At 42.0% G+C, this 17,196-nt stretch overlaps 1 protein-coding gene across 3 annotated transcripts in view; it reads right to left on the bottom strand.

Moving 5' to 3' along the window:
- ROR1 (receptor tyrosine kinase like orphan receptor 1) overlaps positions 1–17,196 on the bottom strand; it is a 345,467-nt gene that overhangs the window by 97,008 nt on the left and 231,263 nt on the right. For all 3 annotated transcript variants that reach the window (XM_084785977.1, XM_084785978.1, XM_084785979.1), the window contains 2 exons: positions 12,955–13,242; positions 12,331–12,361 (listed from right to left, as the gene is read on the bottom strand). In XM_084785977.1, coding sequence (XP_084642103.1) covers positions 12,331–12,361; positions 12,955–13,242 — 319 coding nt within the window. The remainder of the gene's footprint in view (positions 1–12,330; positions 12,362–12,954; positions 13,243–17,196) is intronic.

Here is a 17,196-nt window from a genome sequence, read left to right as displayed (position 1 = left end):
TGCTCCCTTCAACAAGGGGAGGGACTAAACCGGTGTAAGCTCTGTAATCCACGTTTACATCTCTACAGTGAGGATGGCTAATGGCTGTGCCCAGATTTCAACACGGCTCATCTTGACAACTTGTCTAAATTTAGAATCACCATGGAAATACATCTCTGAATTTGCCCATGAAGGTGTTTCCTAGGACTGAGGAAGGGTGACTCACCATGACAGTAGGTGTATTATTATCCCACGATCTGGCATCGTGGACTAAACAAAAATTAAAAAGTGAGTTGAGAACTCCATCTTTCTCTACCATTGGCTGCTGATGCAAAGTGATTACCTCCGTCAGGATCCTGGCATCACACCTTCGCCATCATGGTGGACTATCGTCCCTCAAACTGTAATTCAAAACAAACCCTTTCTCCTTTAAGTTGCTTTTTGTCAGGTATTTTCTTGTCACAGCAACAAGAACTAATGCATTGTGCTTTTGCAGTTTCATACAGATACCTTTGTGTAGGTGGCTGGCAGAGAGCGGAGCTCACTGTCTACCCCTGACATAGCAGAATTGGGTGTTTACCCCCACTTTGTAGTACTGCCATAGAGTCACAGGAAGCCAATTTCTAGGAAGATGCTGTTTCTGACCTCCTTTTCTAGCAGTCTCTTCAGAATCTTACGGTGTGTTCTTGAGGGCCATGTTACTGTAAACCTTTTTTACTGACTCAATGTAACTGAATACGGTCTTGTTTGCGATGGTGAGAATGGATGTTCATGACATAAAGGAAAACTACTCGTACCTCAGAGTAGAGAAAAAGAACCTAGGAGCTGAAGGCACAGAATTCAAAACCTTAATGAGGTCTTCTCATGATAGAGGAGATAATACATTGAGTTTCAATTCATCATCAAATTCAGAAGAAAATTTAGAAGACATTGAGCCTTTCATTGAGTTCTTCAGTCAGAAAAAAAAGAAAAAAAATTCTTTTTAGAAAAAAAGAAATTTAAGGGCCAAAGAAGATATGCTTTCTTTTGTCTAAGGTCACTGGCTAGTGAGTGACACAGAAGGCTAGAACCAGGAGTCTTTTTTAAGTGCTTATTTCTTAAAGGGTGTGGGCCAGTGGCACCACCAACCCCTAGGACTGTGTGAGGCATGGAGAAACTACTCCCCAACTCAACACACATTTGCTGGGCAATCGCTGTTCTGTGTGAAGTGTGGAAGCAGTCACAGGTAATGTGAGGAACAAGACACTCATAGCTTAGTGAAAAGGTGCCCAGAAAACATCTGCCTGGAAGATGGGGGATTTTGTTCTCTTTTGGGATATGCCTTGCATACAGAGATGCCGCGCCAATTTTCACAAGTGTCATTTGAATGGGAGCTTTCCACACCTTGTTCATAAAAATCGAGGTTGCTGAGTGACAAGGATGGGTTGAGACCCAAGAGATTGGTTTCTTAGCCTTCTGTATTCTTGGGCCTGGCCTCCTGGGATTGGAAAGCCTTCTTGTTTAATCTCCCCATGTCCCCAATCTGGTGCTTGCTCTGAGAAATGCAAAGTCTAAAGTGGTTTTGATGTGGACACTATGCTTAGCTGGCCTCACTGGAATGGTGTCCCCTCTGTGTCTGGCCCAGCTGCTGAGTGACTCCCTCGTTCCTTCTCTACAGGACATCACATCTCCCAACTGCCTGAGTAGCTGTGTTGAAAGATCTCCTTGAGTTTATCTTGAGTTGAAAGTTATATTATCACTTCCTGGGCTGGGCCAGCACCCAGCTTTACTTTTTCACTATGCCTGAGACTTGGAAACAGATAAAAGAGGAGGAAAAAAAACAGTAAGAGCTACTTGATCCTTTTTGTTGTTGTTGAAAGGGATTTTGGCCAAAAAGCTGATGAGAGAAAAGGAAATAAAGGTTTCAATGTCTTTGGCTGAGGGTCACAGCAGGGAAGAGTGTCCACAGGAGGGTTCTGACAGGAAAGAAGGTCTAACCTCTTTGTTCAAACAGTAGTGATGACAATGATAATGTTAGCCAGGGTTATTCAGCTCCTAACATGTGCCAGGCTACTGCTACCTCTGACATAGAAAGCATTTTATTAGTTAAGCTAATCGTCAACATCCTTCCAACATAGATATTGTGCTGGTTGACATAAGATAGAGCCATTTGGGAAAGAGGAAACCTCAGCTGAGAAAATGCTTCTATAAGATTTGCCTGGAGGCAAACAAATCCTAACACACATAGCTGATATTTCCCTGTAGACAAACGTTATGGGGGGGGGGGCGTTTTCCTGAATGTAGGAGGGCTGGCCCACTGTGGGTAGTGCCAACCCCAAGCAGGTGGTCCTGAGTGGTGTAAGAGGGAAGGATGAACAAGCCAGTGAATGACATTCCTCCATGAACTCTGTTTCAGTTCCTGCCCCCAGGTTCCTGCCTGGAGTTCCAGTCCCGATTGCCATCTGTGAGGGAGATGTGACCCCAAGAGTTGTAAGCTAAATGAACCCTTTCCTTGCCAAGTTCCCTTTGCTCATGGTATTTTATCACCGCAAAAGGAACCTGACTACAATGGATACTTTTTACAAATGACACAGTCTTTAAACAGACAGACCTGAAGAAGGCTCCAGAAGATGAAAGAAAAGAAATAAATGCACCTTCAACTCAGAGAATGTCAAGTACACAAGCAAGGCCATGCTAGGGCTGCTCACGTGTTAGATAAAGGGTAAATAGAAAACACAAAAGCTGAACTTTGTTAGGCTTCAGAATCCTGCAGTGTTTTTTAACTTGCCCCCATCTCTTCACCATCATTTTTTATAGCAGTGGTTTTTAGCTTTCCTAGTGCTGTCACCCTTTAATACCGTTCCTCATGTCGGGGTGACTCCTAACCATAAAAGTATTTTGTTGTTCCTTCATAGCTGTAATTTTGCTATAAATCAAATTTTATTAGAAATCACAATATAAATATCTAATACACAGGATATCTAATACGCAATCCCCAAATGGGCTACAACCCACAGATTGAGAACAACTGCTTACTTTCTGGAAAATCCCACTCACAAATGTGTCTTTATTTGACCAGCTATGTAGTTTCACAGTGACAAAGTCCTGTTCCCATGACATTGGTCAAGAAAAAAAAAAAAGATCATATTTGCCTATGGTAGCATTCCCAGCTGGGTGAAATAAGAGTGGGAACAAAGCCCAATGCACTGAGCAAAGAGATGTCTATTGGCCTATGAATCCTCTGACAAAGGGACAGAGAGTTTTTGCATGAGAGGAGCTATGTATACGCCCAGGAAAGCAAGCCCCCTATTTCTTTCATCTGGCACTCTATGAGGTGCCGTAACAGCAGAACATGAAGCAAAGGCACAAGTGTCAGCCGCTGGAGTGCTGGAGGCAGGCAGGATCTGCACACTCATGGAAGCCTTGGCAAACAGTAGCGGAACTTCTGCTTTAAGGTCCCCTCTGGCTAACCACCGGGGGAGTGTATTCCCAGTGCACTGCCATCTGCAACTGTACCACTGGAGAATCAAGACTATACACATTTAGTCCAGGAAATTAAAATGACGACACCACACAGCAATGTCACAGGGGAGGCAAGCTGATATACAAAATGGCCACACTATATCATTTAAGCCACTCAAGTTTAAAAAAATAAAGACAAACTAGTTCTAGGCTAGCTACTCTGACTGAGAAAATAACACAAGTCACTAAAATCAAGAATAAAATTAATGATGCCATTACTACTGTCACAGAAATGAAAAGAACAACATGGCACTAACCATGTGAGCAACTATATGCCAACAGCCTGGAAAATCTAAACAGAATGGACAAACTTGAACGAAGACACGGACTATCCAAACTGACTACGAAGGGAAAAAATTAAATATAGATCTATAACAAGTAAAGAAGTAGAACTAGTAATTCCAAGATGTTTCAAATGGATTTCATGGTGAATTATATTAACATCTGCACGAATGAGCAGAATTTCCTCATAGGCTTCCTAATGAGGAAGTACGTCCAAATTCAGTTGAAGACTTTGGTATTATGCTTACACCATAACTGTGCAAAGATATCACAAGAAAGCTGGAGATTAATGCCCTTTATAAACACAGAAAACAAAACCCTCAATAAAATGTCAGCAAACAAAACAAAAGAGGCACATGAGATGGCTCAGCAGGTGAAGGGGTTTGATCTCCAGGACCCACACAGCGGAAGGGACTCCTTCAAATTCTCCTCTGACTTCCATATGTCACACTTGCAAAAATATAATTAACTTTTTAAATTTTTAAAAACAATGTAGGCAAATGGAATCCAGTAAAGTACACAAGGGGTACACACACACACACACACACACACACACACACACACACACAGTGATCAAGTTGAAAGTATTCTATGAATAACAGTTTGTTCAATCAATGTAATCAATGTAATACAGTGCACTAATAAAAGAAGGACTAACAAAATCCAATGATTACCTCAATGGATACAGAGATTATTCAGCAAAGCCCAATGTCTTCTCATAATAAAAAATCACACATGGAAAGAGGAATAAAAAGGCAACATTTTCTTATCCTGATACAAAGCATCTATTAAAAAAATCAACAACCCATGGCTAGCATTAAATTCAATGGCAAAAGACTAGGAGTGTTTCCCTTTAGATGAGGGAAAAGGACAGGATCTCCTCTCTTAGCACTTCTACTCAACAGTGCATGGCTGAGTCCAGTTAAGGCCAATGTGTGAGAGATAGAAATAAAAAGTGTCCATGATGAGGAGGACAAAGCAATCTGAAATTCCAGATAACATAGTCTTATAGATGGAGAGTTCCAGGGAACACACACACACACACACACACACACACACACACACACACACACACACACACACATACACACATGCACACACGCACACACAGGTGCACACACACACAGAGACTGAGACACACATATACACGGGCATTCATAGGCACCTTTTCACATCCATAGACACAGAGACACATATGACACAGATACAGACACAAGGCACATATACTGACATACTTACTAGAGCTATAGGACAAGTTCAAGTCTATATCTCACAAAGTCTACAGGGCATAGAATCAGTTTATTGAAATGAACTGCATCTTTATAGAATAAAATGAAAAACCTGAAAGTAAGCCCAATGCCATAGTGTTAATATAAAAATAGCTAAATACTTAGAAATATTTTTTTTCTAAAAAGTGAACTGGGCTTGTACAGTGAAATCTACAAACCTATGTAGAGAAGTTAAATACACGGAATGATACCACCATGTTCACAGAACAGAAGATTTAATATTGTATAGATATAAATCCTCCCCAAATCAGTTACAAGATCGATAGAGCCAATGTATTTTTTAAAATCCTACATGATTTTTTGTTTGGTTTTGGTTTATCGAGGCAGGGTTTCTCTGTGTAGACATGGCTATCCTAGAACTCACTCTGTAGAGCAGGCTGGCTTTGAAATCACAGAGATCTGCCTGCCTCTGCCTCTGCCTCCCGAGTGCTGGGAACACAGGAGTGCACCACACCCCATCCAGCTACCCACATGGTGTTTGTCACTACTACTAAGACAAATTCTAAGATACACCTGTAAATGTAAGGGACACAGGACACAGGGAAAGTCTTGAAAAAAAAAAAACAACACTGAAGATGTTATGGCTAATTGTTTTGTTGTTGGTGGTGATATTGTTTTTGTTTGTTTGTTTGGTCAAGGTGGCAAGGTATAGTTCCTAACTACCCAGTCACATACTAGGCTAGCTGTTGCTCTGACAGTGTGTACCGGTTCACTGTGGAGGCTGCACTTGGCATTCGGATGGGTCTGACCCAGATAGCTTTAGAGCCTGTCAGAGCAGAACTGAGGCGTCCTACCTGCAGATTGGAGCATGAGCAGCATCCGCATGGCTTGAGCTTGCCTTGGTGCTCTACTCCACAGATGCTGGACATGTCTGTCTACACAGTAACAGAAATCGATCTTCTGCAATGTCTGTCTGTCTGTCTACCTACCTACTTACCTACCTATTCATCTATCAATCTATCTATCTGCCAACCAATCAATCAATGATCTATCTACTGTTTCTGTTATCTACTGAAACTCGGTTTGGTTCAGAGAACTCACTTCCTGATTGTAAAACTCACCACAAATGTATAGTAAAGAAGACTCCATGAAACTGACATAGTCAAGAAATGCAGGTCAATGGGATAGAGTTCCAGGAATAAGCACATGCATTGTTTTTCACTTGGTTTTAAGAGAGGCCCAGCACAATACAAAGGGCAAAGAATTGTTTCTCAACAAGAAAATGGCACTGTAGCTATTCGAATGGATATGCAGAATGACTCTATTCTCTTAGCTGCATAAATGGCTCCATTGTGAAGAACACTGGCTGCTCTTCCAGAGGACCCGGGTTCAATTCCCAGCACCTGTATGGCAGCTCACAACTGTCTGTAACTCTAGATCTATGGGATCCATCACCCTCACAAAGAAATACTTGCAGGCACCAATCAATGCTTATAAAATAAAAATAAACACATAATTCTGAAAAGACCTAAAATTGTAAACTAACATGATGAAAAAATATATTAAAAATTTCTGGAATAAATTAATAAAAAGATGGCATATACAGACAGAACCTAAAAAAGTTTTTTTTGTGAGTTTCTGTTAGGTAATGTGTTCTCAAAAGTATAAACAGCTAAGCCTGTCAGCAGTAAAAAAAAATTTTAAATGTGCTTTAATAAACACCACCAAGAAAATGTGAGAAGTGTGCAGAAAGACAGGAATTTCTGAAGCCATTAATTTAAGAAAGGTACGTATGTAGACATATATATATATGTATACATATATATGTATGTACACACACATATCTTGTAAACAAAGAATGAGAAGATAAAATTCTCAAACAATGTACAAAGAATTTGATAAGATATTTCCCAAGACATGCAAATCTCCAATAAAGACATAAAAGATACTCAATACATTAGTCCTTAGGAAATGCACATTAAAGCCCAGTAAAGGACCACGGCCACTCGGGTGGCTGAGTTAGATAGTAGGTAGATGGATGACTGATAGATGGATACAAAGATGATACATAGGTAGATTGACAGATAAAAATTTTAGAATGGAAACAAGTGTCAGAGAATGAAGAGAAATTCAAATCCTTCTCCTTTGTTGTCATTGCTAAAATAAAATGGTGCTGCTCCTTTGGAAGCAGCCTTGCCATTCTGCAAAACTTTAATCACATAGTTTTCAAATGTCCTCCAAACTACACTTTTGGGTATGTATCTAAGAAGCTGAAAACATATCAAAAAAAAAAAAAAAAAAAAAAAAACCAAACCAAACCAAACCAAAAATAAAATGAAAATATTTGACCATGCCCTCTGGAGGGGGAGGCCTGGTGGCACTCAGAGAAAGGATAGCAGGTTACCAAGAAGAGACTTGATACCCTATGAGCATATACAGGGGGAGGAGGTCCCCCTCAGGCACAGTCATAGGGGAGGGGAATAAGGAGAAAATGGTAGGGAGGGAAGAATGGGAGAATACAAGGGATGGGATAACCATTGAGATGTAACAAGAATAAATTAATAAAAAATTAAAAAAATAAAATAAAATGGGAAAAAACAAAAAACAAAACAAAAAATTAAAAAATAAAATAAAAGGGAGAAAGAAACAAAAAACAAAACAAAAAAATAAAAAATAAATAAAATAAAAATAAACCTTATACATGGCATTATTCTGGATGGGCAAAAATCAGATGCAACTAAGTGTCCAACAGGGAAGAAATAAACAAAATGTGATGTAATCACACAGTGGAATATCATTCAGTCATAAAACTATGAATTACTAGATGGCATAATGTGGTTGACCCCAAACCATTATGCCTAAGTTGAGTAAGCCAAACACAAAAGCACAGATACCATGCGGTAACCATGAGGGCTGCACATCCCTGACTACAGTAACACTGGGCTGTACACTTCAAAGTGGTCAGTAAACCAGTTACTTAGAAAGAGAGGAGAGAAAGTCCAAACCCACCCTGTGCCTACATTTTTCAAAAAGCCAATCAAACAAGAAATGAATTTAATAGAAGTAAAGGGCCCACATGGGCCCCTCTGTGCTTTGACACACTTCAGGCTGGCACAGGATAACAGAACCTTAAATGTTGCTGATGAGATCAGCGTGGTTCTGGCCCCAGGGACCAGTCTCCACCCAGATTGACAGTGACAGACAGGCTGCGGGCGCTACGCTTCCGTCAGAGCAGCAGGTGCAGCTTTTCACATGAGAAGCACAGCAGTGACAGAAACATGTCAGTCAGGGAAAAAAGAAACCAGTCACCTAGCCACATGCTTCCTGCCAGCTTGGCTGTAAATAATTTTTGTACAGCAAACAGCATTTTGACTACTACTAAGCATCAATAGTCTTGGCTTTTCATTATATTCCAATAACTGGAGAAATTCTCATATTTTAGAGAGATATACTTAGCCAGTGTTTCACATGGCTGAGCAAGATTTTGAAATATTACAAGTTGTCTGTTAAACTGTGTCCTCTCCACAAATTAGAATAAGGGTGCTCTCTCCCCAAGGACCACAGAATTAGGTAAAAACTGGGCCTTTAAAAGAGTTGAGTCAAAGCAACAATGTGGATCCTAGCACAGTGCTACTGCTGCTTTCACCAAATGGGGCTAGTTGCAGAATTTTGCAGGGAGAACACCATGGATGCATCAGGCCCAGGCTGAAGTAATGCATCATTGAACCAATGAATGTCATCAAGTGCTGGTAAGCCCCAGGGGTATACAGAAATCCTTCTTTACAGTGCTCAGGACGAGCCAACCCTGCAGATGCCTTGATATTGGAATTCTAACTTCCAGAGCTGTGCGATACTGTTGTAATATCTTAGCTATGCAGTTTACATCACTTGGCTATAGATGACATATACTATTCATCGTTATTTAGAGTATAAGCCTAAATTGTGTATTGTAAATAGGCTGTGTGAAGCTGGCAGCTTCAGGCGTCTGTGTGTCTTGGTTCCATCGGAAATCACACCAAGTGACGAACTTACACTGTCTATATTTCTATGAGGATACTCTCAGATGCATAGTGACACGTTTGCACAGATGCCTTTTTACTGATGAGTGGCACATGACTGCTCTTTTCAATTTGTACATACTGAGGCAATCTGTGCATTTAAGCTGATGTTCTTGCTGTGGTTATAAAATCAGTAACATATGCTATAATAATGACTATTAGATATGATCCCAAGTCTATGTTTGAATATGCTATACAAAATTCTAGGTTTGTCTCCAAAGTTAATCCCTATGTGAAGTAAGTCCATTTAGAACAATGGAGAAAACAGCATTTTCTAGATGTAACATAAAATTATACAAATTATATTATGCGTGTAGTCCAGGAGTAGAATACTCAGCCACACAAAATGATGATTAAAATAGTAAAATGTGATACTCTGGGTTTTCAATTATAGAAAACAAATCTTACGCACATATTTTTTATTTTGGGGAATGAAGGTGGATTTGTCAGTATGCATAGATGGCAGTTTTCCTGGTTTGATTTACATCTTTTAAATCTTAGGACAGTATAAGGTTTCTACTGCTGCAGGACCTGTGGCCTCCAGGAGTGAGCTAGAGTCTAGCACAAATAGCAGAACTAAGGCCTGAGGTTATAAACAGAGCCATGCAAAACTCTCAAACTTGCTCAGACTCTCAGTGCGACACCATCCCGAAGCCAATCCTGGTTCCTCAGAAGGGGGGACTGGCGCCCTCATGGGCTGCAGGCTCAGAGCCTGCCTCTCCCTCGGTCCTGTCTCCTGCCTCTCACTCTTCTGATGTTCTAGGTGTCACAGTGGCATCTTGGATTTCATCTTATTTTCAGTGACTCTGACCATGCTACTTACAAATAAACTAGTAAACTGTGTGCCCTTTCTATTTTGGGAAAAAGAACAATGTAAGGATATCCTTTTTTTTAAGTTTAGACTTCTAGTTTTTTGGTTTTTTTTTTCCAAAGATTTATTTATTTATTTATTTATTTATTTATTTATTTATTTATTAAGTATAAGGGCATCAGATCACATTACAGATGGTTGTGAGCCACCATGTGGTTGCTGGGAATTGAACTCAGGATCTTTGGAAAAGCAGCCAGTGCTCTTAACCGCTGAGCCGTCTCTCCAGCCCTCCACATTATCCTCAATGCTGTGATGTCCCTGTAGCTCTCATTTTGCTTATTTCTGACTGCTTTCGGTTTTGCCTGCTTACTGGGGACTCCGAGGGTACAGATGGGAACTACCATGCTATCTGGGAATTCATATTAGGAATGCTTAGAGACAGAGTAAGCACTGGTAGTTGAAAAAGGAGGCCATGGGTTTTTAAGAGAATGAGTAAAGAGTACTGGGGTTGGGGCGACAGCTCAGCCAGTAAGAACACTTGTTGTATAAACATGAGGACCTGGGTTCAAGTCTTTAGAAGCCACATAAAATGTCAGGTATGATTGTGGGTCCTGGGGTGAGAGAAATAGGAGAATTGTTGGGACTTGCTGGTCACTAATGTAACTCTAGGTTCAGTGAGAGACTCTGTGTCAAAGGAATAGAGCAGAGGCTGATGGAGCAGGACATACTCGTCAGGCACCTGCCCACGCACTTGCACACACTAAGTAAAAAAAAACAGTACAACAATGCCAACTAGGGTGCCAACATGATAGGGATTGACCTGGAAGAGGCTCTGTGAGGTTTCCAACTTGCTCATTAAACTCAGTAGGTGCTCAGACAGCAAACAGGAAACACAAATGTCTGATGTCAACAGATCCCCTTAGCTGTGGTTAGGTGTCTTTAATGAACTCCAGACTCCTTTTCAGGTATTTCAACTCACAAAGCTGCTAGTTTTATCTTTGTTCAAAATCAAACCATGAGACACTGGGCTCACCAGAAAGATGGCCACCAAGAAAAAGGTGACAGGTACAGAAAGGAGGACGCGTCAGTACTTTAAAACCACGGGGATTACCAAGAAAGTAACCATCTCATGCCAAAGCAGCAGGGACAGAGTCCATAGGCCAGGGCTGAACAGCAAAGGGAAGGTATCGAACCACAAAAACCAGGCACACTAGAAACAGATTAATATGAACAAATAAGGGACCCGAGTGAGAAGTGGGTTTACAGCATGTAACAAAAGTTTTAATCTTTGTTTAAATAAGACTTCAAAAGAATTCCACATACAATGGAATTCGTGAGACAACTTTAAAAAAAAAAGTTAGCTTCAGGAGCTGTGAGGCTGAGTGGCCAAACTCCGGACTTGTTCTGAGATCAAGCCATATTTTAGATCTCAGTGAGCAGAACGCAATTAGCACTTGGTGATTTTAAAGACTCTTTCACAGTTGGCTTTAACTGGCTGATGAAATAGCAGAGCAGTGTGGCTGAAGGCCAATGTTTATTTTTACCCAGTACCTATTTTATTAATGGGATTGTGGGCCACTGGGCCTCCAGGTACACACCAATGCACTAAAATTCCCCACTCTGTAATTAAGTGGCACAGAGGGGATTAGAGTAGGCTAAGTGGCTGTTACTTTTCACCCTGGTGTGGTCCAGGCCAGGCACGCCGAGGCTCTCATGGCAGACCTGGTGAATTCTACCTTAGAAGTTTACAGAATATGGGGGTGGGGGTTTCCCTGCAAAGCGAGGGTTCGAATAAATGGGTCTTTCTCTCCAAATAAAAATATACATAAAGAGAAAAAACCTCCTCGAGTAGATGTTTCTAGAGTGTAAGATGAGAATCCTTCAGCCGGAATAATAAACGCATCAACAATAGCATCATTTAAAGAAATGGAATCCTTAGACTGCATTATCAAGGGACTTGGAAGGAATCTAACTTCCAGGGGACTCTCAATCCAAGACGGGGCTCTCCCTCCTCCTTGTGAGTTAGAACTCCAGCTGCTGAGTTCTTTGAAAGGAATAAAAAATAAAGTGATCAGCTAATGTCGCCCGGTGCAATAATTCAAAGCATCAGAAATGCTTGCAGAATGTAAAACAGACGCTGTTAGCAGGAGGAAAAAGTCCCTAAGCCAACACTCTATCATTTTTTTTTGTTTGATTCGACCAAATCCACTCTTGCTGCTAACTGTTAGATTCATTTAAAAATAGTAAATGTAGGAAGAGGTTTGCTTTGATCAGTCAGATTCATGATTGCCAGGCTGGAGACTACTGCCAGGGCGGCTCTCCTGTGAGGCGTCACATCAGAGAGAAAGCAAAGGCAGCAGCATCTGGAAACGCAGTGTTCTGGCCCAAGCACAGGACAGCGCTGGCTCTGCCCAGAAACCTACGGAGAAATGCATAGAAATGACAGAGCCTGGAGATGTGGAATACTTACGAGGATCCTGGACTTGCAGTGGGAGGAGGCCCTGAAGAAACGGGAGAACAACAAAAGAAAACAGTCTGAGTAACTGGAGCGGGAGGGAGCGTTGCCCACCAATGACAGTGAAAACTCCCACCCTTATTGATGTTGCTTGGATTTGCTGTTTTGCCCTTAGTTCCCCTCTCCCGCCTCCCCGCACCTCTATAAATCAAAGCAAACCAGTAAGAACATGCCCATCTCCCACAGCACAGGGTCTTTAAAAAAAATGACCAGACAAATGCAAAGAACCATTGGCAGAGCATCCCCTGCCCCTCTTGGAGGCCTAGCGACTGCATATGGGAAGACATGCATTCCCAGCACCTTGGGGCCAGGAGAACCTGTGCTGAGAGCTAGAATGTCACAGGGGTTTAGAGGCGCAGGAGTGATATCTGAGTGAAGTGGCCTCCTCTGTTCCTCCTCGGCTGCTTTGGGACTGGGTCACTCTGACCGTGGTCATTCCCTACTGGGCTGTGGGTTACTTATTCGTAAATTAAATACAATGGCTCCAGCTGTGGGTCTCAATAAGCGCTCTTATGGGCTCTGGCTGTTCTGACCTAATGGAATGATGGCCTATGGCCAAACCAGTTGAAGGTTGCTTACCAAACTTGACAAACAGGACTCCAGTGGTAGAAACCACTTTCTTGCCATTTGATGCCACGCACTGGAAGTAACCAGTGTCTGTGGTGTCTAGGTTTCTAATCCGTAGCCGAGAGCCATAGTTGGTTGCCCGGAAGGAGATTCTACGAGGTTCTTGGACCACAGGTGCATCATTCTTGAACCAGCGGATAGTGGGAGGTGGATTCCCAGATACTTTGCAGTGTAGTTCAGCAGTCTGCCCCAGGGACGTAGTGATGTTATTCATTGGTTCATCAAGGGTTAAGTAGTAATCTGTGGACAAGAAAAGAGAGGCAATAAGAGGGGCACACAGCAGAAGGACACCCCTAAGCAAACCCAAGCTGTCCCTAGGGCCACAGTGAGATGGATCCATACATGGAAATAGATGAGGAATGAGGTGGCAGCACTTACTGAGATTCCATGGCTATAGATACACCCCATAGAGCCTGATGCTGGGACAGAAGAGACTAACTGACCAGAATATAAGAGCCAAGTGTTCACACGAGAGCATTGCACTCATAGATAGGCATACTCTCTCAGCCAAGGAAAGACAACTTTGTGAATTTCAGCTTCTAAACTGAAATGTTCTTTGCTGAAAATACTAATAAGCAAAAAAGAGGAGAAAATGAAGACAAAGGAACAAAACATCAGTTTAATTAGAATCTTTCCACCTCCAAATGACACCATTCACAACCTCTGGCAAAAATGCAACAGCAACATAATTATTTCCATACCACACAGGATCAGGAAGTGTGTCCCCCACTTTCCTATCGATGGCATAACGTTCATGGAGACCAGATCACTACCAGACAAAGAGGTAATGCATACTTTTGTAATATCACTCATGTGAGCCAGAACAAGTCATGCTGTGTCATCTATCTATCCATCCATCCATCCATCCATCCATCCATCCTTCATCTGCCACCTACCTATCTAATCTGTTGATCACATGTCAAGTCAGCATGAAATTTTAATTGAAATGAAATTTACTTTCTATGTAACACACTGAACTGAAATGGTCCTACAATTACTGACAAATGCGTGCTCCTGTGTAACCAGTGTCCTATCCAGACAGAACATCAGCGCCTCAGAAACTGTTCCCAAATCCTTTGTAGTTGGCCTCAGCTCCTAAACCTTGCATCCCACCCCTCCCCCAGGCAACTGCTGTTCTGATTTCTATCATTAGAGAAGCAATCTTGCTGATGCCAGACTTTCGTATAAGTGGAATTATAATGCGATTACATTTGCATCTGGCTTCTTTTAAGATTTGTTACATGAAAAATTTTAATGAAATAAGTTTTTCTTATGCTTGCTCTTCAATCATGTTTAGAAAACAATAAATATTGTGAAATCCAGTAAGAGAGAATGCATTGCTTTTAAATTTCTAGTTCAGTATCTGAAGACAACTAGTCTATGAGATTTTCTTGGGTCTCCCGTCCCATGACTACCCATCCTGGGGTAGGTTATTTTCTGACAGACATTCTTTCTGCTTTCTGCCCTTCCCTAGCCCTTGTAGAACTCTGTGTTCTGAACATAACAGCCATTACCATCTTTGTCAGAGCAACATGATTACCCACAAGAGACCCTCAAGATTGGGGTCAAAGAAGAAGGGAGTGGAGAGGCTCCTTAGCCCCTCACTTGAGATCCCAGCCACCTCTCCGTACACCTCGCTTTTGCCTTGATGTCTGTCTCTAGCTGAATTTGTAAGTTTAAATTACTGCATGTGGCGAGTAGCTACTACTATGATGGACACCACAAAAACACAGTAAATGTGTTGAATTTAATGGAATTTTATTGGGAAATAATGTTTTGTTTCTTGAGATATTTAACTGGATAATTTAATTACCCAAAAGCCTATAAAAGGAACTCATAAAAATAAATGATTATTATTTTTTTAAAGTCTGCACAGGAAGATTGGAGGGTGTGCTGTTGAAGTCTCCGCAGTCTCACAGGACCATGTTGCCCATGTGAATGACTTTTATCATGTATGAAGTAGGACAAAGTTCACCATTTGCTATTACTCCACTCACACTTTTCAAGCCAAGCTGGTAGTACTCTCTCCACCAGAATCAGGAGTCCTCGCTTTTTTTTTTTACATGCATACTCTGGTCTCTGTCCTGGGCATGTTTCTGTAAGCTGTCTATGAGTTATGTATCTATTAGCCCATTCACTCTTGGCCCATGGGTGTGACTGTGCCTGGGTATAGGCACATGTATTCCTAAGATGTTAGAGAGCTGCCCAGAAGGTAGGAAGAACTAATTAACAGCTTCCCAGAGTGCCACAGCTTAACAGCCTCAGGGGATTATGATACACGCTTTTAGACAGAAATTTGGAAAAGCAACCACACAACGCCCATATAAGCCTAGCAAGCGATATTCTATTAGGTTCTGGGATTTGATTGGCTGGGTTTGAATATTCAGGTGTTCACTCTGCTCCCATGATTATCAGTATAACCTAGGGCAAGCTACTTAAGCTCTTGGTACCTTGTTATAACTAACTAAAAATGCAAACAGTAAATAGCCACCTGGTAAAGCTATCAGAGGAAGATTTTAAATTCAATTGAGTGGCACATGTGCAGTACTCAAGTCAGGGTTTGTTGAGACCTAAGAATTGAAATGTTAATAGTTTTGTTCTGGGTTTTATGACAGTGACTTCTGTGAGAGGATTTTCAGGTGACATAGATCTTTCCTTCCTCTGCCTCCTCTATCCTGTAATGTCTGCGTAAGTAGGAAAGACATATAAATCACAGTCCCCCCCATTAAAGAAGACAGAATTATGAACAAGAGGCAAGCTGCCTAGCCCCTTGTTCATATAGCTGTCTTCCCAGTGTACCAGTGGCCATTTCCTTTAAGCCTCAGGCTCAGCCAGCACTACATGAAGGCTAATAGCAGGCAGTCACAGGCTGTAGTAAAGGCCGCATCCCAGGAATTTGCTGTGGTGTTCCCTCATCTCTGCAAGGAAGGAACATGATGACCCCTTTCCTGGGGAGACAACTAGGGTCACAGATGTTAAATCACTGGTCCAAGGCCTATTGCCATACTGCACCCAAGTGGTAGCCCTCTAGCCCCACTCTTAGCCTGTCCACTCCATGATCTGCCTGGACAGCAAAACCCACTGAGACTGGTCACACACAGTCTTGGTGGCCAAGCCCTTCCTTAGCTCCATGGAGAGCTGTTTGGGTAAGGGTTTGGGCTGAGCCTTGTATTTTTTGTTTGTTTGTTTGTTTTTTCATTTTTCCTGGAAGTGGAGCCTATGTCTGACTAGCCTGCATGCTATTTGGTCATAGATATGTCAGATATGTCTATAACAGATCACCTCTCTCTAAAAGCACGAGAGGGCCACTAGAGGACATCTTGTGGTCAGTGTTTCTCCAGGGCCAAAAGGACCTAAATGCATCTCGGTGTTCACTAATCAGAGCCTTGCTCAAAGGATAAGATACAGATCTGTTTGCAATTATGTAGCTGCTCACTTGAGGCCCAAATCTGGCAAATATTCTGCAACTCAGTTCAGCCAAGAACAGAAGTGTCAGGATGTCATGTCAACTTAGCTCACAAAGACACTCTGATGGGCATAAAGTGATAAAGCATGCTGCACTTGTTTACCTTTCTTATCTTTACCCCCGCCCCCCTCATGTGTATGTGTGTGTGTGTGTGTGTGTGTGTGTGTGTGTGTGTGTGTGTGTATGTAAAGGCGGTACCTGTCTCAGCATTTGGGTTTCACAAATTAAACTGGGGTCATCTGGTTTGACATCGGTGCTTTTACCCACTGAGCCATCTCAACATCCCTCCCTCTGTCTTTCTTAACAAGCCCTGCCTGGGGACTATTTTCTTCCTGGAACTTTCTGTGGATTCATGTGTCATGCTAGAGGACTAACTCTGAGCTATGCACACCAAGCTTGGGGTGACCACTGCAGGCTACTTGCAAATGGCTGGAGAAGACGTTGCTGAGATCATATTCTGCCACTAAGCCACGAGGACTGAGTTGTCACCGGAATAGAATAACCCTCTCAGGGATTTGAATTTCTTGTTTATTATCTGGGCCCTTGGGGTTTCCTCTGCCTGGCACAGTGTATGTTCCCATAAGACAGACACAGAGCCAATGCTGAACTTGAATACCAGGCAACACCTTGCGGCTTCTACACCTTTCCCTGCATTGTACAATGGGACATGTCTCATTCTTTCCTCTTCTTCCCCAGACTACTAATGATGAGACTGAAGGTGTGGAGAA

This window comes from Acomys minous, assembly GCF_964271855.1.
Source record: "Acomys minous genome assembly, chromosome: 6".
NCBI lineage: Eukaryota > Metazoa > Chordata > Mammalia > Rodentia > Muridae > Acomys > Acomys minous.
The sequence above is the reverse complement of the archived record's forward strand: the minus strand, read 5'-3'. Positions and strand labels throughout refer to the sequence as shown.